The sequence below is a fragment of the Heteronotia binoei genome, chromosome 1 (assembly GCF_032191835.1).
Source record: "Heteronotia binoei isolate CCM8104 ecotype False Entrance Well chromosome 1, APGP_CSIRO_Hbin_v1, whole genome shotgun sequence".
Lineage (NCBI taxonomy): Eukaryota > Metazoa > Chordata > Lepidosauria > Squamata > Gekkonidae > Heteronotia > Heteronotia binoei.
In genome coordinates, this window is record NC_083223.1 from 127,156,532 (window position 1) to 127,183,336 (window position 26,805).

Below are 26,805 nucleotides of genomic sequence, written 5' to 3' on the forward strand. Positions count from 1 at the left end.
GGAGTGCCTCTATGCAAAACACAATCTGCCTTATGTCAAAGTGGGTTTTCAAGCTCCAGATGTTTTAGTACTGTGAAACACTTTTCTCCTCCAGGCAGTGCTCCCTCTAAGCTGAGTTAGCGTGAGCTAGCTCACAGATTTTTAGCCTCCAGCTCACACATTTTTGTGTTAGCTCAGGAAGGATGACCCCATTAGCTCACAACTTTAATGCCAGTAGCTCACAAAGTAGAATTTTTGCTCACAAGACTGCAGCTTAGAGAGAACACTGACTCCAAGATACACTGAATTTGGGTTGGAGTAGAAAATGGTTGTTGTTTTTTTAAAATTATTTACACTGTTGTTAGAGGGTTAAATGTAAATTAATTCTGGCTGTGATTTTTACAATATTGTAATATTTTTCCCATGGAAATTGTGCCAGCTATTTAATGAACTTCAGCTGAATTAGGATATGTCCCACCAATGTTCCCTCTAAGCTTCAGAGTCTTGTGAGCAAAAATTCTACTTTGTGAGCTACTGGCATTAAAGTTGTGAGCTAATGCATAAATTAGTGTGCTCTGGGGTCATCCTTCCTGAGCTAAGACAAAAATCTGTGAGCTAATTCACACTAACTCAGCTTAGAGGGAACACTTGTCCCAGCTATGATAAAATACCTTTTCTAACATGTTTTGTCTTATTTCATTATGCTACAAAGTCAAATTATTTCCAATCCATGGTTGGAAAATTTCATTGATTTTGAGTCATCTAAAGGCAGTGGTATGTCCACCATACTTTATGGCATCAGTAATGCATTTTGCCTTTGTGCATTAATAAGATCAAGAGCAAATTTCTGTCCAACTGAACCCAAGTTGGTAACTTTTGACTTGTCTGGTCACCTAAATTCCTGGTCTGCGTTCAATGTTTCTGTGATTTTGTTAAATAACTATATTGAGCTTCCGTATTCAAAAGGAGGCCTATTTATGTTGTACAACTAGAAAACCCATTAATAGCTGTCCAGTAGAAGAAAGAGTTCAGTTTTCTGTTTAATTTCCTGTGAAGTTGTTCATCTACATCACTAGATGATGGAGGGGCTATGTGTGTCACAATAGTTTAATCTGCTAGCCAATGACATTTAAGGTAGGCTTTTGCATCTGAAGGGGCTGGACAAGTAACAGTAAAGTACGCTTAGTGCTCCTCTCTCCTTGAAAGAACAGTGCAGAGGGAATTTAAAACTGCTGTGCTTTGAAATGAGTCAGGTTCCTGGGAAGGGAGCAAGTAACACAGGTATGCACTATGTAGTAAATAGTGTTAGTTTGAATTGAAGCTGACTTTATCCTTTCCACTGAAAAATTTTGATAATGTCTGCCTATATCTGAGTAAAGATTGTCTGGACTATTTGATACTTGCTAAATTTATATCTTGAAACCATAATTGACTTGAGCAGACTGATGAATAAACCTGAATAAAGATTAAATTCTGGCCTGGAGCTAGAATAGGACCACACCTAATTAAATCAGGTTACCCGGGAGAGTCTTAACAGCTCCCTTACCTGCATGCTGTGAATGTTTTGATAGAAAACATAATTACATGGTATATCAGACTTTATCTTGTTTTGCATACTGCAAACTTATTGCCTTCCAATGATACAACAGGAATAAGAATGTAAGAGCCTGTTGGATCAAACATTGGTCCATCTAGTCCAGAATACTGTTTCACAAAGCAGCCAACTAGTTGCCATGAAGGGTCAAACACAAAGGACACAGAGGTCCTCACCAGTTGCTGCTGCCTTCCAGCACTGATATTCAAATATCTGCTGACTGTAGATTGAGGCTCCCTTCAACCACCATGGTTAGTAGCCACTGATGGACCTCTCTTCCAGGAATCCATCTGGTCCCCTTTAAAGCTATCTGTGCTTCTGAACATCACTGCCTTGATTGACAGTGAATTCTAGTTTAATTACTTACTGATTAAGGAAGGTTTGCTTTTGTCCTGAAACCAGGGCTTTTTTTGAGTAGGAATGCAGAGGAACACAGTTCCTGCTGGCTTGGTGTCAGGGGGCGTAGCCTAATATTCAAATAAGCTCCTGCTGGGCTTTTCCTACAAAAAAAAGCCCTGCCTGAAACTATTTTTCAATATACTGAGAGAATCACGGCAAAGAATGAATGGAAAATACAAAACGCACAGCTTACCGCGAAAACCAGCTTCCGTCTCTAAATAAACTAAATCAACAACATAAGAAATCATGAACATATATTAACTCATAAACAACCATGCAATTAGTCCTTGGTACAAAAGGGAGTTCACTCTATTTTTATAGCAAATTGCTCAGTTCATTCCTTGAAATCCTGGTGTAGTAATGAAGATGATCAATGTTTATTCATACTTGTATCAAAGGCACTTGGAAGGTGCTAGAGTGAACCATTACTTGTGGCTTATATGCAACAGGTGTAACAAGTTTCATTGGATGCACCTAAGTAGGGATGGGGATGGACTGGAAAAACGGAGGCCCTTGGAGGTTTGTGGTTCATGAGTTCCATGAGCCACAAACTTCCACAGACTCCCAGTTTATGAACTAGTTCAAATTTGTGAAGTCCATGATGCAGTGTGACTCAGAAGTGGGTTCAGATTCTGGGTCATGCCACCACAGCAGGGCAATGCAAGTGAGCTCAGGAGGCATTTAAAGGCCTTCTGAGCCCACTTCCAGATCGTGCCACCATAGCCAATCAATCCAGTGCATGCTTATGCTTTTGAATTAGTGTGGGCAAATTTTGCATAAACATACTGATTAGACTGTAAGGGTGTAAGTGCCACGGTGTGTAATATTTCTTGGCCAGCTGGAAAGCCCAAAGGAGTTTTAATTGATATTCTTAATTCCATACAGATTTTAACAGCCATAATTTGATTCCTTGTGACATCTGTGGAAGACGTTTTGTACAGGATGCTCTGGTAAAATTTTGCTATGTATGTTTATAAGTAAAATAAAGGAATTTAAGAGGATAGATAAAATGTTAGCACTTTATAAATATTATTAAAAGCATAGCAAGCAAGAAGCTAATAGAAAAAAGTAGGGGTGCTCTTGTGCCCAGCTTTGTTGACAAAAATAGGCCAGAGTTGTTGCTAGGAAGACCTTCTCTCAGTTACACCTTGTTCATAAGACCCAAACTCTGAAGACCTAGCCACACTGATCCATGCTACTGTTACCTCCAGAATGGACTACTATAATGTCCTGAATGTGGAATTGCCTTTAACAATGTCTCAACAGCTTCAGTCAGTACAAAATGTGGCAGTGAGGATCTTGCCTACAGTTAACTGCTCAAAACATGTCTAGTGCTGCATCAATTACACTGGGTACCTATTTGCCTGTGGGCCAATTCAAAGAGCTAGTTATTATGACTGCTGAAGCCCTAGTGCCTAGGGTTCTCATTCCTATCAAGCCACCTCTCCCAGTATACTTCTGTGGACCAGCCGTATTCTTCAGACGGCTGTCCATATGGCAACAGCTAAGCCATGGACCTCCCTTTTGGAACCTGCCGGTGGCAGAAAGTACCATCAAGTCACAACTAACTCAAGGTGAAAGAAGCTGGGCAGGGCATCAGCATGGCTTCTCTGAGCATGACTCGGAGGAAAATGCCTCTGCAGTGTGCTCTTGAAGGTGCTCCATGCCTCCGAGAGTGCACTGCGCAGGCCTGGCTTAGCCGGAGCCCGCCCAGCCCTCCTTCCACACTGCATTGCCTGTTCTCCCCATAGTGGGAGTTCAGTGGCAGGGCAGGCATGGGTGGGAGGGGGTGCAGGGCAGGTGCCAGCCTGGGGTGCCTGAGGCCCAATCATTGCCTGGAAGCCTTACACATACCACTTTCCAAAAAAATATATATATATCCATTATCACATTTTTCTTTACAACCATGAGGGCCCAAAATCCAGGACAATTTTATTCTCAGACTTGTGTAATACCTACATGATTCTGTATTAATAGAGTACATTCTTCAAGAAGTGTGACTGTGGCCATATATTTCTCATTTTCTAACTTGATACACATTAAATTAGCTGTTCACCCCTCAAGTGGACACTCACTAGTTTGTTATATCATAGATCATCCTTCAGATCTGCAAGGTGGTCTTTTTAAAATGGCCTTTAAACACCTGCAAACATTTACGTACCCTGACCTGAATAGCTAGGGTTGCCAATCCCCAGGTGGGGGCAGGGGATCCCCCGGTTTGGAGATCCTCCCCCCGCTTCAGGGTCATCAGAAAGCGGGGGGAGGGGAGGGAAATGTCTGCTGGGAACTCTATTATTCCCTATTGAGATTTATTCTCATAGAAAATCATGGAGAATTGATCCGCGAGTATCTGGGGCTCTGGGGGGGCTGTTTTTTGGGGTAGAGGCACCAATTTTCAGTATAGCATTTAGTGCCTCTCCCCAAAATACCCCCCAAGTTTCAAAAAGATTGGACCAGAGGGTCCAATTCTATGAGCCCCAAAAGAAGGTGCCCCTACCCTTCATTATTTCCTATGGAAGGAAGGAATTGAAAAGGTGTGCCATCCCTTTAAATGTGATGGCCAGAACTCCCTTAGAGTTCAATTATGCTTGTCACAGCCTTGATCTTGGCTCCACCCCTAATGTCTCCCGGCTCCACCCCCAAAGTCCCCAGATATTTCTTGAATTGGACTTGGCAACCCTATGAATAGCCCAGACTAGCTTGATCTTGGCATATCTTGGAAGCTCAATAGGGTTGGCCCTGGTAAATATTTGGATAGGAGACTACCAAGAAATATGCAGAGACAGGCAATGGAAAACCACCTCTAAATGTCATTTGCCTTGAAAACATTGAAGGCAAAACTAATGTATTTACATTAAAATAACATTCTCAGTCTCAACCTGTTTGTTAATTTAATTGTTACCAATCATTGTTTCTCAACAGCCATTACCAGCAAGTTGATAGGGCCATTTGTGTGGGAAATGGGTAATTCCTGTTTGTTACTCTGGGCATCAAACACTGTTCAAGATAGCATGTAACCAAAATAATTTAGACAAGAGGTGTGGTTCAAAGATGCCTGATTAGGATATCTTACCAGTAGGTCCGTGCCTGCCTGAGAGGCTGTCCGTGAACCCCACACATGTCACTGTGAGCTCCAGATTGGGAAAAGACTGACTATAAATGTAATTAATAATAAACAAAGGCAGTGAAAAATGCTGTTTTTCATTGATGGGGTAAAATGTAATTACTAAATGGGGCTCAAATATACACATTCTAAAAGTTCTTCAGGCCATTACAAAGCATTCTTTCACTTTCCCACCAAATCATCCATCACTAGTGCAGACATTGTGGGCATTTCATAAACTAGAACAAAATGAAAGAAAAAGAGAACAAGTATACTGCTTATCATTCTCTCTTATACCTAAAAATAAATCCCACTAGGGTTGCCAGGTCCCTCATGGCCACTGGCAGGAGGGTGGGAGGATTGGGTTAACAGCTCCAGGTTGGGAAGCTCCTGAAGATTTGGAGGTGAAGCCTGGGAAGGACAGGAACTTTAGTGAGGCACAATGCCACAGAGACTACCCTTCAAAGCATTCATTTTCTCCAGGGGAACTGATGTCTGTAGTTTGGAGATGGGTTAAACTAAGTTAAATTTCTTACTAGTGCTGCCTTTCTCAAGGGGTTTGAAGCAGAAACTTGAAGCTACCACTTGGTCTGCTTTATACCAGTTCTCAGTACCAGCCCATACCATCATACTTTCACCCTTACTACAGAGATAAGCACACTACTCACTGGATCCTCCCCCTGCACTTGACAGACTGAACATAAACACAGGAAATCAAAAATACCTTTGTCTAATACCTTTTAAAGCTTAAAATAGCAACACAAGCTCATGCAGCTTTGCTGTATGACTTCCTTTGTCTGTTTTATGTCCTAGTTGAGGCATGAGCCAATATGCAGAAAAGTTTTCAACAAAAAGCGTAAGCCATTCAATTCCTTAAAACAACGACTACAAGGAAGTGAAATTCCAACAGTAAAGAGGAAGCCACCACCAAAGGTATTTTCAAATTAAGCATTTGATAACCATTCAAAAAAAAAATTGGGCAAATGGATTCTAACAAATATCTCAGTATTCTAATGTTACAGGACACATATGGCTTTGGAGGAGGAAATAATTCTTTACACAGAGAAAGAATGATGAGCTATAGAGAAGGGGGGCAAACAGTTCATAAGGGTTACTACTAGGCATGGGCATGAAATGAACCGTTAATTGCAAATTGTGCTCATAATGGCCAATTTGTGGTTCACTCTGAACCAGTTTGTTTCATCATATGCACAAACTGGAAAGCAAACCTGCCATTTTTCAAGGTAGTTCGTTATTGGTTCATTTTTCCAGACAGCCTGGCACTGATTCCTAGGCAATGCTGGAGGTGGACTTCTGGGAGCCCTAGAAATGCCCATAGCAATTGTCCATAGCTTGACTGGCAGCTCTGAGAGTCCATCACAGAGCTTCTATTCTGCTCCATGGGAGCAGATGGTATTCACTGCCACACCCTTTGTCAGCTGCTTTCACATAATTTAGGTGAGATGGATTGACTCAATCAAGGAGGCCACAGGACTCAGCTGGCAAGACCTGTGCAACACTTAGTGATAGAACATTTTGGAAGTCATTAATTCATAGGGTCAACATAGGTTAGAAGTGGCTTGACAGCACCTAACACAAACAAACAAAAACAGGTTTGCTGGACATGGACTCTTGCATTTATTTCTTTAGTACATGTCCAAGCATAATACTAGTATGGAATAAACAGCAATGATGTACCTACTGTATGAACCACAAAGATATACATACATACTTTGAGAGCTGCTGGCCTTTAGAGATTGTTCTTTTGTGAAAATTTGAAGAAAGGGCCACAGGAATTGTATGCTTAAGCAGACAGAAGAAAAATAGGGGAAAAAATAGTTTAAACAATAACCTGTTTTGGAATCAACAGAGGAAGAAACATCCCTGGAGCTCTTGTTTTCTATAGAAAGAGAAGGATAGAAAAATGTCGTCTTGGTCCTTGTTTAATAGCATTTATCTTCTCTTGATTCCTCTCTCCCCAATAATGTAGTACAGTTGCCTTTGGTGATAACAGCTACATTTTGTATAGAGCCACATGTTTTCTTTTCAGAACCAAGAGAAAAAATCTAACTGGAGACAACAGCATGAGAATTTCATTACTACAATCCGAGCTGCCAAACTTGCCACTATAGCCATGAAAGAAGGCCGGCCCCTGCCACCACCACCACCTCCAACCATTAATCCAGGTAGTCTGCTTGCCCACTAACAATGCCAACGTGGTCAGCTGTTAAAGCATCACACTAGGACTAGGGAGACCCGGACTCAGATTACTACACAAATTTGTCATATTTATGGTAATTATGTTTCTTCCAGCTGCAGAACATGATTTTTTGATCTGGTCCTACTTCAGATCACAGATATCTATGTTCCGAATGTGGAACCACAATTGTCCAACTATTAATACAATATCCCCCAGACTTAAAACAAATTGTGAGGACTAAACACGACTACAGTATAAATGCAATCTAGTGCTGAGTCACACACTGTATTTTTATCTTTTTAAAACCACATATTTTAAGTCAATGGAGTTTAAATAACAGTTCAGGGGGTTGGAAGCAGCTTCATAAATGAAACCTCTGGAAAGTATCAGATGCACCAAAGAGAGCCAAACTTAAATCATTCCAACAACCTACAATTTGCACTTGGTTCATCTGAAATGAGAAAAAAGCTAACTATTAGAACATTTGAACATAAGAACATAAGAGAAGCCATGTTAGATCAGGCCAATGGCCCATCCAGTCCAACATTCTGTGTCACACAGCGGCCAAATATATATATATATATATATATATATACACACACTGTGGCTAATAGCCACTGATGGACCTCTGCTCCATATTTTTATCTAACCCCCTCTTGAAGGTGGCCATGCTTGTGGCCGCCACCACCTCCTGTGGCAGTGAATTCCACATGTTAATCACCCTTTGGGTGAAGAAGTACTTCCTTTTATCCGTTTTAACCTGTCTGCTCAGCAATTTCATCAAATGCCCACGAGTTCTCGTATTGTGAGAAAGGGAGAAAAGTACTTCTTTCTCTACTTTGGTATGACATAGATAATTTCAAACCTAATAAACTTTATTTATTTATTTAGTAGGCTTATATTCTGCTTTTTCCTGTAAACGGGCTCACTTTGCCCTCCATACAGCTGCATATTAGGTAACTTTTGATTCCTCACTGAGTTTTTGCACATTTATGTTTACACACATATATGAATTGAAAGCTTGCATTATTCTTCCAAGTGTCTGAGCTAAGGATACTTGGCAACAAAGTCTATACTGTACTCAACAAAATAGATAACATTAGTTTACAACAACACTGATAGCATTTCCTAAGTATCACATTATTTTTTTGTTTAATAACTACTGTTCTCTTGTTATATCTAGATTATATTCAGTGCCCTTACTGCATGAGAAGGTTTAATGAGACTGCTGCAGAAAGGCACATCAATTTCTGCAAAGAACAAGCAGCCAGGCATGCCTTTGCACCAGGCCAGAAGGGAGCCAAAAAGGGACCTGTGAGTAATATGGACTTTTTATCCAATTTCAGTAGGCTATTTATTTTTCATTTCATCTCATTCTTCTTCCAGGTGTTTCACTTTCATTCATAGGTATATTCAGCTTCAAAAATAAGGTAAATATATTTTGCCCGGCAAATAAATGTTGAAACAACTTGAAAGTACAATGCCTTCTTTCCAACAAATTATTTTTGCCGCTTTGTTCCCTTGAATTCTAAGTACTACCTTCTTTTGCCTTCTTTTCTATGGAATTTTAAACTCTTGTCAATGAAGCATGTAATACCTATCCTCCCAGGGTAGTTCATTAAATGAAGGATACAAGTGATTTCCAAAGGTTGTCTTCCATCTGCAATGACCTATAGAAAAGAATGATCAAGATAAATCAGAGAAAAGAGTTCTAGGAGAAAGCTCCTAGAGCTCCACTATTATCAGAATGGAGCTGTGGGATCCATCCCAGTGGTAGTGGTGATGGAAAGTGCCATCAAATCATAACCAACTTATTGCAACCCTGTAGAGTTTTGAAAGCAAGAGATTTACCTGCCTCTGTGTAGTGATGCTGGTATTCTTTGGTGGTCTTCCATCTGAATACTAACCAGAACTGACCCTGCTTAGCTTCTGAGATCTAATGAGACTGGGCTAGCCTGGACCATCCAGATCAGGACATCTCAGTACTAGGACATTATTTCCCCTAAAGTGTAGGCTTTGCATTATACCCTAGTACTAGAACATAACACATAGCACGCTTTTTAAAGAAAGTGGGTCAGGGTTGGATAAAACACAATGTTTGTTCCAGATGCTAAATGCAACAGACTGAATTATACAGTAAGAATGAATTGCAGCACTGCCATCTGTGCCAAGGGATCTGAAAACTAGTACGGTAAAGTTATACCAGACATGGTTTAAACTCCCATTCAGCAATGAAGCTCAAAGTGGGTGCCCTTGAAGTAAACACTAACTTACTTCATGCTGCTGTTTTGAGAGTAAAACAAAATTACCTTCTTGGGCTGCTTGGAGAGAAGCGTAGTAAAATGTATTTTGCCTGTCCCTGCTGTAGACAAGTGCCAAAAACAACATCTACCAATTAAGATTTTTTGTGTGCTTGGCAAACAAAGGAGATGGGAGAGAAGAGAGTTGTATTTGACCAAATGCCTGGGAGCAAACCCAACAACACCATCATGGCTGCTAGTGCCTCAGGGATTTGCCTTGGGTTTGGCTAGTAGTTGTGGAGATCTGGGAGATATTTGGGAGAATAAGTTATGCCCATTATTTTCTCCTCCATGCAGCAGCAATACCAGCCTCACAAGGGCTCACTTTGGTTGCCCGTGTGCCAGGGATTGTCTACCCTTCCTCTAGAACTCTTTCGTGCCTCTCTTTTCAGGGAAAACAAACAACTTCCAAAAAAGAACCAACTTTAACAAGTGCTGTGGGAACTCTGCTCCAGAACAGGCCACAAGAGGGCACCAATCCAAGCCAATCTGAAATAGGTCAGGACTAGTCCAGAAAATGTCAAATCAATGTTTAAAAAGGACATAAGGAAGTTCCACTATGCATCTCAAGAGCTGGAAGAGATTCTAATTACTACTGCTGTTTCCTGAACATTTTTGCATCAATTATATATTATATTTTTGCATCAAAATATATGAGCTGACTATTAGAACTATGCTAATAATATATACAGCACATTGTGATGCTTCTTTTAGCTTTTATGATAAGTTCCATACTGTGTTTTCAATTGTTCAGTTTTTAAAATAGATTTATTTGTAGGTTAAGTGTGTAAACTTCACTGACAGCCCATCTTTTGGCTAAAAGGCAGGGATATATATGAGTACTTCCTAAATCATTCTGTTGCATACTGTTGTATTTGCCTGGTATTTTAAAATGGGGCCATGCTGACTTTAAGAAGAACCTTTTTATTAAAGAAACTTCAGAAAATGAGTTGGGAAAGATTCAGTTACAGTCAAACATTTTAAAATTCCAGTTAATTCAATAGAAAAGCATTAAGCGTAATTAAATTTGATGCTAAAATAAGCCAGGAGCTGGAGAATTAACTTAGATCTGAGAATTGGACTTACCGTACTGTTAAGATTTCTTCTCATCATTGGATTGGAAGGTATATGCTTTGTACGGGTTGTGCCTCCTCCTTGCTCCACGGACAGTGAATATGCAAATTTCTTGCAAAGGCTCAGTCCTGAAGAGGTTTCTCTACCTCTACAGTTCATGCCTTGCCAGGTTTCTAATGGAGAGAGATCCATCTCTCTATCAGCAATCACATAAGAGATGGATGGATATTGGTGGAGAAACGTGTATATGTAGCGGCCAGTGTAGCAAAAATCTCTCTCTCTGTATATGTTGATGGGCGAGGTTGACTGCCATAAACCAGGAAAATGCATGCTCTGATGCATCTGGATAAGTTTTAGGGGGCGGGACGGTGGCTCAGTGGTAGAGCATCTGCTTAGGAAGCAGAAGGTCCCAGGTTCAATCCCTGGCATCTCCAAAAAAGGGTCCAGGCAAATAGGTGTGAAAAACCTCAGCTTGAGACCCTGGAGAGCCGCTGCCAGTCTGAGAAGACAATACTGACTTTGATGGACCAAAGGTCTGATTCAGTATAAGGCAGCTTCATATGTTCATGTTCATATGTACAGTGATGCCACCTTTCCCCTATTATTGGGTAAGAATGTGATCAAAGAATCCATATATATGAAGGCTGTTATTATTCCCACAGGTAGATATGGTGAGTTCCCCAGACCTTTAACTTATGCTAAACCCATTCCCTAGGATGGCTGGGATTGAGGACAGATAGATGTCCTAGTCCCTGTGGAATGAAGAGTTAACAGATGGCAAGAAAGAGGGAATTGTGAGAACAAAGCTCATCTCTGAACTTTGAAGCCTTCCCTGCTGAGGTTTATGGCATGAGAAGCTACTTTGAATGCTTGAATTCTCAATGCAGCAGAATTCAAAGGTTTGAGAGAACTTTAAGTAGAACTATTAGCATCCTATGGAATTTTGTAGAATTGTTAACATCCTGCGCAATTTCATGAAATGAAACCATAGAGAGTGTAAGGACTGGCTAGGGCTGCTTTCCCTTTGGAAGGCTGTAACTTTGGGATGATGTAATTGGTTGGGGATGCCAGGAAGACCAGTCAGGGTACATTCTGCCTCCTGGTCACTGCACAGAAGATTCTGGAATTTTGAGTCCCTCACCTAGATCCAGATCTCACTTACTGAGCTAGTCTGCCTGAAGATGTGGAGCTTGATGACAAAAAGATGGAACTCTTCCCACTGAAGTAGTAGTGTCACATTCTATCACAGGGAGTGAGACCTTGCAGCTCTGATGATTGAGATGGTGTTCACTGTCTGTTGGTGAAGATGAGGGAGTAAAAATCTCTCATGAGCAGGAAGAGAATAGCGCAAGTGAGATAACTCTTTGCTCCTTACTAGATGCTGTGCCCTGTTTCCATGTTGTACCACATTATTTGGGAAACTACCAGGTGATAGCAGAATATACTTAAACTGGTTTCCATGACATTTCTGCTTGGAGAGGTTTTAGGGTGCCTCCCACCAGGTGGGAGTTCTTGAGCCACCAACTCATGCAAATCTAGAGGCCAATTAGTCCCCTGCCAGGAGAACCTCCACTGTGAGTTGGAGGATCTCCATACCAATCCCCCCTTCTTGCCTTTTGAGAACATTGTAGAGCAGCATTCATGGGAAATAGTAATGATGGTGGAGGATGCCCCCCTGAAAATGCAGTTGGAACCTTTAAAAGGGACAGGAGTGGAATTGGAACCATGGCACAGTTACTAGGTAGGAGAACACAGGGCCCAATATTTGTATCAGAGCCACCAGTTCTTCAGATATCAGAAAGGAGCTATTGCTGCCTGAGAATGAAGTAACATTTTTTTCTTGGAAGGTGTTAGAGGATCAAGCAGCATCAATTGATATCCCCAGATGGATGGCCTGAGAATGGGAGTGACTATCTGGTGAAACCAGGACCTGTGGATGTGGAAGACCTGTAAAGTGAATGAATGTCCCAGGGATCCTGTCATCTGTACAGTGGCCTGAATATAAACATATACTTCATGATCTGATATGACCACTGTTAAAACCATCAACAACAGGGTGAAGATTTGAGTGAGGGGACAGCCCCCATATAGTGGCTTCATAATAAAGGTGTTGGCATTGGTATGCAAGCTAGGGCACTGCCTAGTGCTTGGATGCATGGGAAACTTACAAGTCCACCTCATGCAAATCTAGAGGCCAAGAAGTCCCCTGCCAGGAGAACCTCTACTGTGAGTTGGAGGATCTCCATACCAATCCCCCCTTCTTGCCTTCTGAGAACATTGTAGATCTAGGGACGGTCTCCAAGCACTGTGCTTCCTAGGCACAATCGATGGAATAGAGAAGTAGTAGTTCTTTATTCACGGTCATCCGACCAGCTTAATACAAACAAAAACAAAATCATAAAAACAAACCCATCACCTCTTACACAAAATTCCTGACTCCTACTATTACACATATTGTTAAAACTCATAACCAAGATTAACATTCTCAGTTTCCCTCCTTTCCAACTGAGCAGCATAACAGAAATGGGCAATCTTAGATGAAACATCAGAATGAGCGTCAGACAGGAGGAAGGCAATTTGCTCATCCTCCTGCCTGCCCGCCAAGGACCCAAGAATCGGAGAGATTAATCTTGCCCTCAAGTCATTGTAATTTGGGCAGTGCAAAACGATGTGGAGAGTTGTTTCAACTTCATTGCAATTACAGGGGCACAATCTTTCCAGATATGGGTGCCCAGCGTAACGTCCCAAAAGCACCGAAGAGAAAAGTGCATTGAGTCGTGCTTTTGAGAAAGCTATCCGATATTTTGGGATAGTGATGTTGAAAAGATACCTGGCTGGGGACAGTACTTCAGCTTGCTTCCCTAGGAAAATGTGTGCAGAAAGACTAGCTCTAGCAGATCTCAGTTCTGGAATAGAGAAGGTCATGGATAACATCCCATCTTTGGAACTGGGACCATGGCTTGGTTCTGCCATGGGATCTGGTGGCTTGGAGCTTATGTTGATGTTGCACTGGTCTGTTGGAACCTAGGGAGAAGAGAGACCTGCTCTTCAGGCAATGGAGGTCTAGAACATGCCCAGCCAAGTCTTGTAAAGTACTGAGGAGCCCTTAGTTGTGCAGTTGAGATTAATCAGGATTTGTTCCAAGCTAACTAGTGGAGTCCCCTTGCCAAAAGAATACTCTGGATGCAGAAAGGAAGTTTTATCTGATCTGATCTTTTCCCATCTTGTTTGAAAGAAGAGGGCACTGGATTCTTTTACCCCTTGATCTCCGCAAGGACTTCATCTGGTCCAATATCCCCAGAGAACCTAGAAACTCTGTTGATCTTAAAGAGGTCCTGTTGGCACCTGAACAGGTTAGAGGCTAGGACCTAAAGAGAAGGGCAGCTTCTGTGAGAGCTCTCTCAGCCCCACTCACCTCACAGGGTGTCTGTTGTGGGGTAGGAAGGTAAAGGAGATTGTAAGCCACTCTGAGACTCAGAGTAAGGGCGGAGTATAAATCCAATATCTTCATCTTCAAGATTTCTTGGCTGAGTGTGGATGCTCTGCACAAGCAGGGGCGGCTGCATTTGCTCTGAGCTATAGAAATTGAGCTGATGGGACAGGGCTTGAATTGAGCTGTAGACAGACCATCCACCACAAGTGCATTGGAGATGGAAAGGGCCAGCTCTCCACACTCTGTCCCTGCCTGTACTTTAAAGTTGCCAGCTCCAGGCTGGAAAATTCCTGGAGGTTTTGTGGTGGAGTCCGAGGAAGACAGGGTTATAGGAGCCTAAGCCAAATATAATGCCATAAAATCCACCCTCCAAAACAGTAATTTCCTCCAAGGGGACAGATCTATGTTGTCTGGAGTTCAGCTGTGATTCTGGGAGATCTCCAGGTTCTACCTGGAGGATGGCAACCATACCATACTTTGGCAAGGGTGAGTACAACAGCAGAAGATGAAGAACTGGAGTCAGATGAAGAACAGTTAATCCTGCAGATCCTTAAGCCAGAGTGGCCTTCCCCAGAAAGGAGTGGAAGGTCCTCCCAAGTAAAAAAGCTGGCACAGATTGGTCCATAAGTGGTATATTCCTGACCTCTCCCCTCTCTTCCTAAGCTGAACTGTGGAGACTGAAGCAGAGTTGTAGTACACTGACTCAGAATGGCCAGAGGAGGCAGACTGTCTAGCTGTGGAGACCAAGGACACAGCAGAGTGCCTACCTCATGGGCTGCTGCCCAGTCTGCAGCCCTAGAAGAGCTAAATGAACTGCTCCTGAGTAGTTCTGTGATCAAGCGAATAGGAGACTCCTATGAGGAATGGCTAGGGCTGCAAGTTTACCCTCCTTTTGGGGGAGAAGGTTTACAAGAAGAGGGATCTTCCTGGTTACTGTGGCATCATTTATTTCCTTGCATCTTTCCCTCTCAGATTGCACCTAACATCCTTCATGAACAGGCATGATTTAGGGACAAAGGGTTGGTAAGTGAAGCCCTGCTGAGGACAATGGGGAAAAGGAGAGCTGTAGGAGGCTGACCAATTTTGCACTAGACCTTTAAGCCTGGTTTAGCCCTGTCCCAAGGGCCGGTGTGTGGGAGTAGGCTAAGCAGGCTGCCGCCTCGGGCGCCACTTGGCCTAGGGGAGCCATGAGATGCCCCCTCTCCTCGCACCCACTGCCCTCTGTCTCCCTGCGCCCGCTGCCATCCACCTCCCTGTGCCTGCTGCCGTCTGTCGCCTCACGCCTGCCTCCTCGCACCCAAAGCGCACACGGCCAGTGACGTTTACCTTGAGCGCTCAGGGTGGCCCAAGCGCTCTGTCAATGGGCCTGTTCACCACTGGTACTTCAGAATGAAAGAGGGCCAGCTGCCCTGATAATGCCTAGGTAGGGGAGAAGAAAGTGGCAGCTGAAGGACAGGCACTGATGTTGCAGAGGCTAGTGCCAAGGTCTCAAGGGGAAGTGCAGCCAACCTTTTCTCTCTTGGTGGCTCAATTGATAGCCACTGTGGGGTATTGTTCCATCTGCACAGGTGGAAACTAGTCAAAGGGTCAAAATTACTGATTTTATTGACCAAATTAAAAAAAAAACCCTGACAAAAAAGCGCCTCAGCCTGCTCTTCTCCCCACGCCTTTCTGGCCAATCAACATCACCCTCCGCCCTCCCATGTGGTGCTGAGGCCAGGCCTGGGGAAAAGAAGCAGGGAGGGGGGAGAGAAGCACAATGGCATCCACTGTCCAGGCAGGGTGCACCAAGGCAAGGGCCAGGCAGGCAGGGAGACCAGGAGAGGTGGCCTCAGGATGGGCCGTACCCACAGCCTGATCAGGGCCCCTACCATCCTCACAGGGCCCCTCAGCAGTTACCTCAGGAGTGGAAACTAGTCAAAGGGTCACAATGCAGTAACAAAAATTTTAAAACCCCACAAACTGCAGTCACAAAAACACTGACTTCACTGACCTTAAAAAAACAAGATGGGGGTGGGGGGAAATGACTTTTACTCAATTGACTATTTTCCACCTCTGCATCTGGGACAACTTAATATACTTTCCACCACAGCTGCCAATGTGAGAGGTGGAGGCCATCAATTTTAAAGGTCTTTTTGCCTGCACTTTTTATAAGCAAGCTGGGGTAGAAGTGGAAGCAGTAGGGCATGGACAGGAGAGGTGGAGCACCTCCACAGGATAGTGAAAGGTTTGCAAGAAATTTGCATATGCCCTGCCCATGGAGCAAGGACAAAGCACAACCCATACCAGGTTACCTTCCTCCACTGATCCAGAAAGTCAATTCAAATCTTATTTCAGGAGCAAGCTCACTAGGTAGCCTTATGCAAGTTACACACTCATCCTCAGCTCATTTTACCTGGTATTGTAAGGTTAACAGTGATAATTTACATGAAGTGCCATGAAAACTGGAAATCTACGAAGTATTGTTTGGCTTTTCCAAGACTATGCTTAGAATGTATTTCTGCATATGCATTTACAACAGTGTTTCTGATGGTTATTTTTAAGGATATGCTGCAGAACCTTCTGCTGGACCAGCACAGAAAAAAACACCTATTCCTTATGGGAAAGGGGCTGGGTAAGAAATATGTCATTGTGTAGCTCTATGGGTTATATGCCTACTAGAGGTAAGCATGCTTAAGACCCTTACTGTTGGTTTCATACACACAGCTCTGTAAGACTGTTTGCTTAAATTATAGTATCTACTAATTCAAAAGCAAATTACTAATAGTATGTATAAACAGAATAGTATTCCAGAAAACTGGGTTCAAAGGCCCTAACAAAGAGCTGTGAAATTCAGCTGACAAAGAGCTGTGAAATTCAGCTGACAAAATTAAGTAAGAGTCTTGGAGATACTAACAAGTCTTTACTCAAAGATAAGGTCTCATGGACCAAACACTCAACATCAGATGCAATTCATCAGACTGTATCTGACAAACTTAGTGCTAGTCTGTAAGTTTATGATAGAATAAAATGTTAGTTTTTAGCAGAAGTCAATTTACAGCACCCTAACGAGGTTACCCTACTAGAATTATTACAGCTGACAAAGCTCCTCCTCTTCTCTGCTTTAAGAAATAACAATTGTAAAGAAATTTATATACAGAAAAATGCTGAAATGTAAAATCATTCCACACCCACATAGAGCAGTGCGAATATATGTACTGTCTCATCTAGGCAACTATCTAGCCCCATCTGAAATTCTTGGATAGCCTCCAGTTCAAGAAATAGTTATAGGGAAAATTACATTTACATGGTGGGTTTCAAGCATGAAACTTGCTTTTACAGTACTCAATGGAGAATACTCCCAGGAAAACCTTGGGAATGCACTGTTAATCACCTCAATACCAATTTCTTCATTGTGAAGCAGCTTACATGACAGAGCCGATTGCCTTCAGTAATACTCTCATACCCTTTTCCCTTTATACACACTCTCCACGATGTGCAAACTCCTCTGAATTGTTTTGTGTATTTTTATATTGAACTTTTAAACTTCCCCTTTGTTTAAGGGCTCTGCTCCTTCACAGCCCTTTCCCTTCTTGTATGCAACATCACTGTTTCTAAATTCTGTTGTGACCACATTGTATTATTTCCAGTCTGCTTTCCGAGATATTACTACATGGGATATATTTGTAGAAGGCATTCTAATGATGTTAAGTTGTAACATATCTAATCCTTAGTAGGAGTCTCTTAGGGCATCCAATCAACTCCCTGCCCTAAGCATTTGTATATGCACCAACTAAAACTAGAGACTAGTTTAACTGAGAAAAAAACAGCCCCTATCAAGTTTTTAACTTGATAAATGTTTTATGGTTTTATATGTTTTATGGAATTGATTGTTTTTATGATACTGTAAGCCGCCCTGAGTCCGCTTGCGGAGAGGGCGGGATATAAATGTAAAGTAATAAATAATAAATAAATATCTGGAGTAAAGCCTTACACAGACACACAATGAGCTGTTTTTATTTCACAGCCCAAGTAACCAACTACTCTACTGCTTTCAGGGTTCCAGCACAGGGCAGAAAATAGGACTGCATGTTTTGTATGGCAGCAAAGTACTGTACTTTTTGTAGTACTGTAACTGGAGGAGCCCTGCGCAAATGAAATCCAGCATTTCAAAAAGCTTGAATGATGGATCACAATAATAAAGAATGAAAGATCATGATTTGTAGAACTTGACTCAGTTTTTTCCATAGAGATTGGATCAAATTGCAGAAGTGACTTCAAACAAGACCTGTTCTTGAGTCCATTTGGGATTACTCACTAAAGTAGATTTCATCATAGGAGTGGGAGAAAAATACATTATTTATTCACAAATATTTTTTAGCTAGGCAGATTACAGCAGGAAGGACATAAAAAGCAATGAAACCATTACAAAAACTAAGAGGGCACATTCCCAAAAACCATGGAAAAGAAAAAAAAGATATATCACATAAGAGTGCACTAGAATCAGAGTTGGAAGGCACCATAAAGGTGAAGGTAGTTTCCTGTGAAAGGAGCAATCATTTCCAACTCTGGTGTGACGTTGCATCACAGCGTTTTCATGGCAGACTTTTTATGGGGTGGTTTGCCATTGCCTTCCCCAGTCATAGAGGCCATCTAGTCCAATCCCCTGCTCAACACAGGATCAACCTAAAATATCCTTGGAAAGAGTTTGTTCAGCTCCTGCTTGAAGACTGCCAGTGAGGGGAGTCTCTCCAAGCAGCTGATTCCACTGCTGAACTATTCTTACTATTAAAAAAAAAATCTTCTTAATACCCAGAATTTTTCCACCTGTAATGTAAATGCATTATTGCAAGTTCTCACCTCTGCTGCCAATAGGAACAGCTCCCTGCAATCCTCTAAGGTGACAGCCTTTCACTTAAAGAGAGCAATCATGCCCCCCTCCCACCTCCTCTTCTCCAGACTGATTTCCCCAAGTCCCTTTCCCTCATACGGCTTGGTTTTCAGGCCCCTGATCATCTTCACTGTTCTCTGCACACGTTCCATTCTGTTTGCATCTTTTTTGAAGTGAGGTTGCTAAAAAAAAAAATCCACACTGAATACCAACATCTTTGAGGGGAGGTGAAAAGGAACTGAACAATTTTAATCATACTGGAAACCCTAGATGTACCAATGGATTAACAGAGGTAGAATTTTATACCTGTGGCAGTGCAAGACTGCTGTGCATCCCCAGCTCCATCAAATCATCCTAGTACTGCTACACATTCAATTCAACATGTTGTGACTGAAAATGTAAATTTAACCATTTTAGATTGCTAAAATAAATGGCAAAAAGATAGATTTCTTAGCATGTTCTGTGTCCCATAAAGAACAACAACTGAAAAAAACGCATAACTTTCTGGTTTGTTCAATAACCCTCACACCCCCTATTCAATAGCAGATGATTTTTTAAAAAATACCATCTTTCTAGATATTTTAATAAAAAGATAGCACTTTTTAAAAATCACCTTTAATCACTTCAGTACTTTTAAAAAATACATTTCAGTGAACTGAGAGTAAAAAGCAACTTGAATGAAGTTTCTGGCTAAAAGATGCAGATTACAAAACATCTCTTAACATTCAGCCCTTTCAATAAGAATTTCAAGAGCAGTCCTTAGCAGAAACAAGAGCATCCCAATATATTTCTGCCTACAATTATTTGAGACTAGTTTTCCACCACATTTCATCTTGTACATTCTCCTTGATTGCTCCCCATTCATTACAGCTCCCCTACCAATAACAGTTTTAGCGACGCTTGCTATTATGATTTAAGTGTTTCACACAAAAGGATTAAACACTCGGGAGGCATTTATTAAAAGAATATCACCAAAACTCAGCCCCCCCCCACCGCCTCCAACGCTACAAGCTCCTTTGTATTAAAAAACAAAAACAAAACGTGAAGTGTCCTTGAAGCAAGCCATTTGTCTTGTATGCCTAAGAAAGTCAGGGAGGCCACTGCAGTTGCCTCAATCGCCGACGTGCCCGGTCACACTTTTGCGGCAGCAAGTTGGTGAAACTCCCAAATCACATCGCTCCCCGACATGCTGAAAAAAAAGAGACAGTATTAAGGCAGTCCGATGCGACCGGTTCCAGATAGGGCCGCCTTGGCCAGGAAAAGTCAGGTTCGTGTCGGCCCACTAGGCAGAGGTGTCAGCAAGCTTTTCAGTCCCTTCCAGCAAACGCCGGCCGGTCGACTACGGCAGTCTCTCTCTCTTAAGGAAGCGCAAAACCAAACGATCGGGGCCCACCTTAGGACTCATCGGGCTTGTCGGCGGGAGGCCCGCACGGCTGCAGCATCTTCTCCATGAGGTTGAAGCGGACCCGCGCCTTGCTCTCGTTCTCGGCGATAGCGAAGTAGTTGAGCAGGTCGAAGTGGCCCATGTAGGAGCAATAAGAGTCCCGGTGCTGGTTCACCAGCCACTCCCACTTGGTGGTGTCCGCGTGGCCCGTCCCGATGTACTTGGACTGCAGGTGCTCCAACTGGCTGTGAATCGTGTACCGGTCCGTCATGGTGCGGAAACAGGAGGCGGCACCGCAAAACTGGCGAGCGAGGGGAAAAAACGTGGCTCTCTACCGCTCTCCCAAAATGGTGGCCGGAAGAGATTCGGGAAGCCTGCGCAAACACTTCCCCTTCCTCTCGAAAAGCTTCTTCTTGAGCTGATGTCCTATCGCAACCCTCTGCGAAAGGGTGGGAGGAGCTTAGTGAAGTTGGAAGGCTGTTTCTCCCTTCCTCAGCCCTCGCTTTACTTTTCCTCTAGCAACGTTGCTAACTGTTGTCGGTTTGTATTGAGAGACGCTCATATTGCATCATGGGGCTGGTAGTCTTTGAACGGAGGCTGTTTATATATTTTTTAAAAGTTTACTTATCCTGCCTGTGCACAGATTTTTAAAGGATGCCTCAGAGAAGAAGTGCAAAGGTATAAAAAAATCTTCATCCTCCTGTTTCTTGTAGCTAGAGCCCATACCATACCATGTGAAGTACTATAAAACCAAGTTATGCTTCTGAGACTAAATGCCCTCCTGCTCCCTGGTAAGCACTTTTCTGGGAGTAATCCCCACTGAATAGGATTCTGCTTAGTATTGGTTTCTAAATTGTATGCATCCGTGTAAGAAAATTATGGTTCTCCAGCAAGATTGAGACTTGAGCTTTTTTCTTAATAGAAATTTAGGTTTAGCCACTGATGGACCTCTGCTCCATATTTTTATCTAACCCCCTCTTAAAGCTGGCTATGCTTGTAGCCGCCACCACCTCCTGTGGCAGTGAATTCCGCATGTTAATCACCCTTTGGGTGAAGAAGTACTTCCTTCTATGCGTTTTAACCTGACTGCTCAGCAATTTCATTGAATGCCCACGAGTTTATGCTCCCTGTAATCAAATTATCAGTTTAGGGTTGCCAATCCCCAGGTAGGGGCAGGGGATTCCTCGGTTTGGAGGCCCTCCCCTTACTTCAGAGTCATCAGAAAGCAGGACGGGGAGGGAAATGTCTGCTGCACACTCCATTATTCCCTATGGAGATCGATTCCCACAGTATAATGGAGAATTGATCTGCAGGTATCTGAGGCTTGAGTGGGGGGGGGGCTGTTTTTTGAGGTAGAGACACCAAATTTTCAGCATAGCATCCAGTGCCTCTCCCCAAAATACCTTCCAAATTTCAAAAGGATTGGACCAGGGAGTCCAATTCTATGAGCCCCAGAAAAAGGTGCCCCTATCCTTCATTATTTCCAATGAGGAGAAGGCATTTAAATGGTATATGGTCCCTTTAAATGTGATGGCCAGAACTCCCTTTGGAGTTCAATTATGCTTGTCACAATCTTGCTCCTGGCTTCATCCCCAAAGTCTCCTGGCTCTACCCCCAAAGTCCCCAGATATTTCTTGAATTGGTCTTGGCAACCCTATATCAGCTGGTGGTTGGCATCTGCACCTCCCAGTTCAGACCAGTACAACAAATCATCAATGAACTACAGATCATCCTGTAAACTTCTTTTTCACAGGCCCTGGTTGGCATGCTTTTCTTTGCTGACAGACAGCCCTCAAACTGAAAACAAAAATGGTTCACCTTACATACAAACAAACCCCAAATGTTACCTTATTGTTGCCAGGTCTGTGTTGGAAAATACCTGGAGACTTGGGGGTGGATCCGAGAGAGAGTGGGGTTTGGTGAGGGGCCTCAACATGGTACAATGCCATAGCAGCCATTTTCTCCAGGGGAGCTGATTTCTGCCAGCTGGAGATCAGTTATAAAAGCGGGAGATCTCCAGGCCCCACCTGGAGGCCAGCAACTCTAGGTTACCTACACCTTGCAACAATGCAGATACAAATCTGTCCCCATGCCCACTGATACAATACTCAAGAATATTAGCAGTATAACATCAGACTTTGGTTCATTCCCCAATGTGATATATGCCATCATGTGTCAACAATACTCTGCTGTTCTTTCTATAGAATAAATAGATCCATTCACGTGGAAAGGAGAAATGTACACAAATCTGACATTAAAATAATCATATTCAGAAATCAGGGGAAGATCATTTCAAACTGTCAGAACTCTCTATTCCTACCTAAGTGTTAAGATTTTTTAAAAAAACTTGAAATTGGGAACTGGCCGAATTGGGATTTAATCAATGGTTTCACAATTTCCTGTGGGTTTAAACCAGTGCTTAAAAATTCTATAAAAAAGGTAGCCCCCTGTGCAAGCACCAGTCGTTTCCAACTCTGGGATGACGTTGCATCACAATGTTTTCACAGCAGACCTTTTACGGGGTGGTTTGCCATTGCCTTCCCCAGTCATCTACACTTTAAGGCTGAGTCAACCTTGAGGTTGGCTACCTGAACCCAGCTTTCGCCAGGATAGAACTCAGGTCGTGAGCAGAGCTTGAACTACAGTACTGCAGTTTACCATTCTGCACCACGGGGCTCATATAACTACAACTAACTTAATAAAACCTGCAGTACCAAAGCCATCCCAAATAGCTTAGCATAACCAGTTAAATGTATTCACACTTCTTCCTGGTTATATTTTAATTTTACATTATTACAGTTAACTCTGTTGTTCACTGCAGATTTATGTAAAATAAATGCAAAGTGAAGGTTCATTCTGTAGCATTTTAAAAAGTGGGGTCTAAACCATGAATGCTTATACTAGAATAAAATTTTGTCAATTTTTAAGGTGCCAAAAGATTCCAGCAGATCAACAGAGTTAAGCCTCTGGAATGATTAAAATCCCTGACAATAGAAAATAAACATGATATGAGGGGTCACATGCAGTTTTGCCTCTGCAGTTAGCCTAAATGCCCTCTAGATGTCAGAATTCCTTATCTGAGATCATCTGGTGGTGCAATGCTCAAGGAAACCACACTAACAGAAATAAGGGTGATAGGATGATTGGGTGTTTTTAGCAGCTGACATGTACACCATTTGAAATGAATTTTTGTGCAGTTTCCCCCCCTGAACTTTAAAAAAGTGGATGTTCTGCTATAAGTGATATAACTGTATTTATTGTGAATATTTTTAAATAAATAAAAATGTAAGATATAAAGTCTCCACGTAACGAATAATTTTATATTAATAACAATCTTTGGGAGTGGGCAGATTGGTTGGTTCCTAACCCTTTCCCACAGTGCTGTCTTCTTATTTTAAATAATGTTCACATAACCCGGAACTATTTGCCCTGATACTAGAAACATCAGTACCCACAAGGCAAGGAATTCAGCCTTAAACTTCAAAATTGCAAAGCTTGCACACTAAACACTTTAATTAATGCAAATTAATAATTAATGGAATATTTCATGGAGACTGCTGCAAGTCTTTCACACCACCAGTATATTTAGAAAGAATATCAAAAATCTCTGCAAAGTTTACACATACATTGCTGGTGTACACATCACATCCTCCTCATGATTGCATCTTCATGGTAATTTCATGTGAAGAAGAAAAAAGCAAGATAGTTGGGAATTTTTGTATGACTTAACCCTGTATTTCAGTGCATCATCATGTCATAAAAACCTTAAATAATCAGTATATACTATTGGACACTTGTAATATGAAATGTTGCAATTACAGTTATCTAAATCTCTCAGTGAAAACAAATGGTTTTTAAAGTGAAATAAATTTTCATGTAAACATGGCCTCCATTTCTGATGAAGGCAGAACATAGAAAGCAGTTGAATAACTGATGAAGGCAACACAGAAAGCAGTTGAATAATGCAACCATTAACAGAGTTACATACACCCTTCTAAGGCCACTGAGTTCAACAGCACTGTACAATATGTAATCTACAGCAAAGCCTATCATCAACAAGGCACATGTTTATCATGTCCACTCTTTTTTTTGCATGAACTGATAACTGGATTCAATATCCTTATCTTTACAAAACTCTAATATCTTTATTCCATGTGAAGTTAAAATCCAACTGTAAACATGCAAGTGATTCAGTAGAAAAGACTTCTGAGACAGTTAATAAAAAATTTACATGCAAGCTTAAGGTAGGATTGTGGACCCTGAAAAGATGGAATAAAATGAATTTTAAATTAATAAATAAAACTCTATGTTGGTAATTTGGAAATGTATCATGGGGAAGGTGGGGTTTGGGGAGGGAAGGGAACTCCGTGGAGCATAATGCCATAGAATCCACTGTTCAAAGTAGCCATTTTCACCAGTTCAACTGATCTCGATCATCTGGAGATCAGTTGTAATTCCAGGAGATAGCCTTGTTTTGGGTTTACCATAGGGTTGCCAAGTCCAATTTAAGAAATATCTGGGGACTTTGGGGGTGGAGCCAGGAGACATTGTGGCAGAGCCAAGAGCAAGGGTGTGACAAGCATAATTGAACTCCAAGGGAGTTCTGGCCATCACATTTAAAGAGGCTGCATAAATTTTTAAATGCCTTCCTTCCATAGGAAATAATGAAGGATAGGGGCACCTTCTTTTGGGGCTCATAGAATTGGACCCCCTAGTCCAATCTTTTTGAAACTTGGTAGGTATTTTGGGAAGAGGCACTAGATGCTATACGGAAAATTTGGTGCCTCTATCTCAAAAAACAGCCCCCTTCAGAGCCCCCGATACCCGCAGTTCAATTCCCCATCATTCCCTATGGGAATCGTTCATGGAGGTGCATGATGGCTCTGGGGGCGGGGCTTCCCCCGCTGGCCAGCTGGCTGGGGGAGGGGGGAAGCCTGTAAAACCGGGGGATCCCCCTCTGGGACCTGGGGATTGGGAAGCCTAGTTTACCAATGTCACTCACTCCTTGATATGGCTGACCAGAATAGTTCATTTGGAGACTGGATGTACTCTGGTCCACTAGTTTACATTATTAGTACGGAGTCCTTGTGTTGTGACCTCTGTCACATGTAAGATTGCAAGCCTCCAGGTGGGGCCTGGAGATCTCCCGCTTTTACAACTGATCTCCAGCCGGCAGATATCAGCTCCCCTAGAGAAAATGGCTGCTTTGAAGGGTGGAGTCTATAGCATTGTACCATGCTGAAGCCCCTCCCTTCCCCAAACCCTGCCCTCTCCTGGCTCCACCTCAAAAGTCTCCAGGCATTTTCTAATACAGACTTGACAACCAGTGTTCCCTCTAAGCTGAGGATTTTTTTTAGCCTCCAGCTCATACAGTTTTGTCTTAGCACTGGACAAATGGCCCCAGAGCAAATTAATTTATGCAGTAGCTCACAACTTTAATGCCAGTAACTCACAAAGTAGAATTTTTGCTCACAAGACTCCACAGCTTTTTGGTTGCTGCCTCCATTTTAGGTAGTATTCAGGCTCCTTTCTCTAGTATGATTGCCTGAACCACACTGGAAAGAGTAGCATGCCAGGGAACATGCCAAGCAGGTGGGTAAGGACTTGTGGAGATTCTCTCAGATTAAACAAAACTTTATATGGCAGAAATTCAGGGTTTTGCAAGGGTCAGGATCTAGGCACATGAAGAACAACGAAAAGATTCTAATTGAAGTGCTTACAATCTATGTTGCATCTGATCAGGGCAGATGCAGGATGCCCTCGCCTTCATGCATCTGCATCTCACATCATTCCCCTCTAAAACAAAGTTTGAGTCCAGTGACGCCTTTAAGATGAACAAAGTTTAATTCTGGGTATTTTAATTTCATGCATGCATATGAAAGCTTATACCCAGAATTAAACTTTGTTCATCTTAAAGGTGCCACTAGCCTCAAACTTTGTCCTGTTGCTTCAGACTAACATGGTTACCTACCTGAATCATCCCCCTCTATCATCCTTTATAGCAAAACACATGCTGCTCAGAGTTCCCAACCAAGAAAAAAGGAACATCCAAACAAAGAAACAGTTCCATTTTAGACCCCACCCCCATGTGTTCTCTGGAGTCATCACCTAATCTAGGTGCTAAACCTTGGGGTGGTCTATGTAGTGGAATGGCTCTAAGCACTGGGTGACTCCGTGGAGGGCATAGGGTTGCCAAGTCTGACTCAGGATCTATCTGGGGACTTTGGGGGTGGAACAAGGAGCAAGGATATGACATAATTTTGTGATGTCACATCCTGTGATGTCACTTCCAAGTCAAAGGTCAAATGATGTCAATTGCCAAGCTCCATCCCTTCCTACGATGTCACTTCCAGCACACTGCACCAAAACCCTACCTCTTCCTGTCACAACAAAACAATTCTTGTACTTTTCTCTCAGGGAATAACAATAACAAACTTCAAAGTCATTTATGACCACAAGAAGATTTTGG

At 42.3% G+C, this 26,805-nt stretch overlaps 2 protein-coding genes and 1 non-coding gene across 3 annotated transcripts; 2 read left to right on the plus strand and 1 right to left on the minus strand.

The window, feature by feature from the left end:
• Positions 1–2,611: 2,611 nt before the first annotated feature.
• On the plus strand, positions 2,612–18,277 carry ZC2HC1B (zinc finger C2HC-type containing 1B). The gene is made up of 8 exons (XM_060238472.1): positions 2,612–2,636; positions 2,858–2,922; positions 5,889–6,008; positions 7,126–7,261; positions 8,459–8,589; positions 9,968–10,073; positions 16,627–16,696; positions 18,120–18,277. Exons 1-8 carry the CDS (start codon positions 2,612–2,614, stop codon positions 18,142–18,144), a joined length of 678 nt encoding a protein of 225 aa, XP_060094455.1. The 3' UTR covers positions 18,145–18,277.
• TRNAP-AGG (transfer RNA proline (anticodon AGG)) lies at positions 11,017–11,083 on the plus strand. The gene has a single exon. It is a non-coding gene; the product is annotated as a tRNA-Pro (tRNA).
• Positions 18,278–20,306: 2,029 nt separating the features above from the next.
• On the minus strand, positions 20,307–20,622 carry SF3B5 (splicing factor 3b subunit 5). Its single transcript, XM_060240515.1, has one exon. The coding sequence runs from the start codon at positions 20,605–20,607 to the stop codon at positions 20,347–20,349; it is 261 nt and encodes an 86-aa protein (XP_060096498.1). The 5' UTR covers positions 20,608–20,622; the 3' UTR covers positions 20,307–20,346.
• Between the last annotated feature and the right edge of the window lie 6,183 nt (positions 20,623–26,805).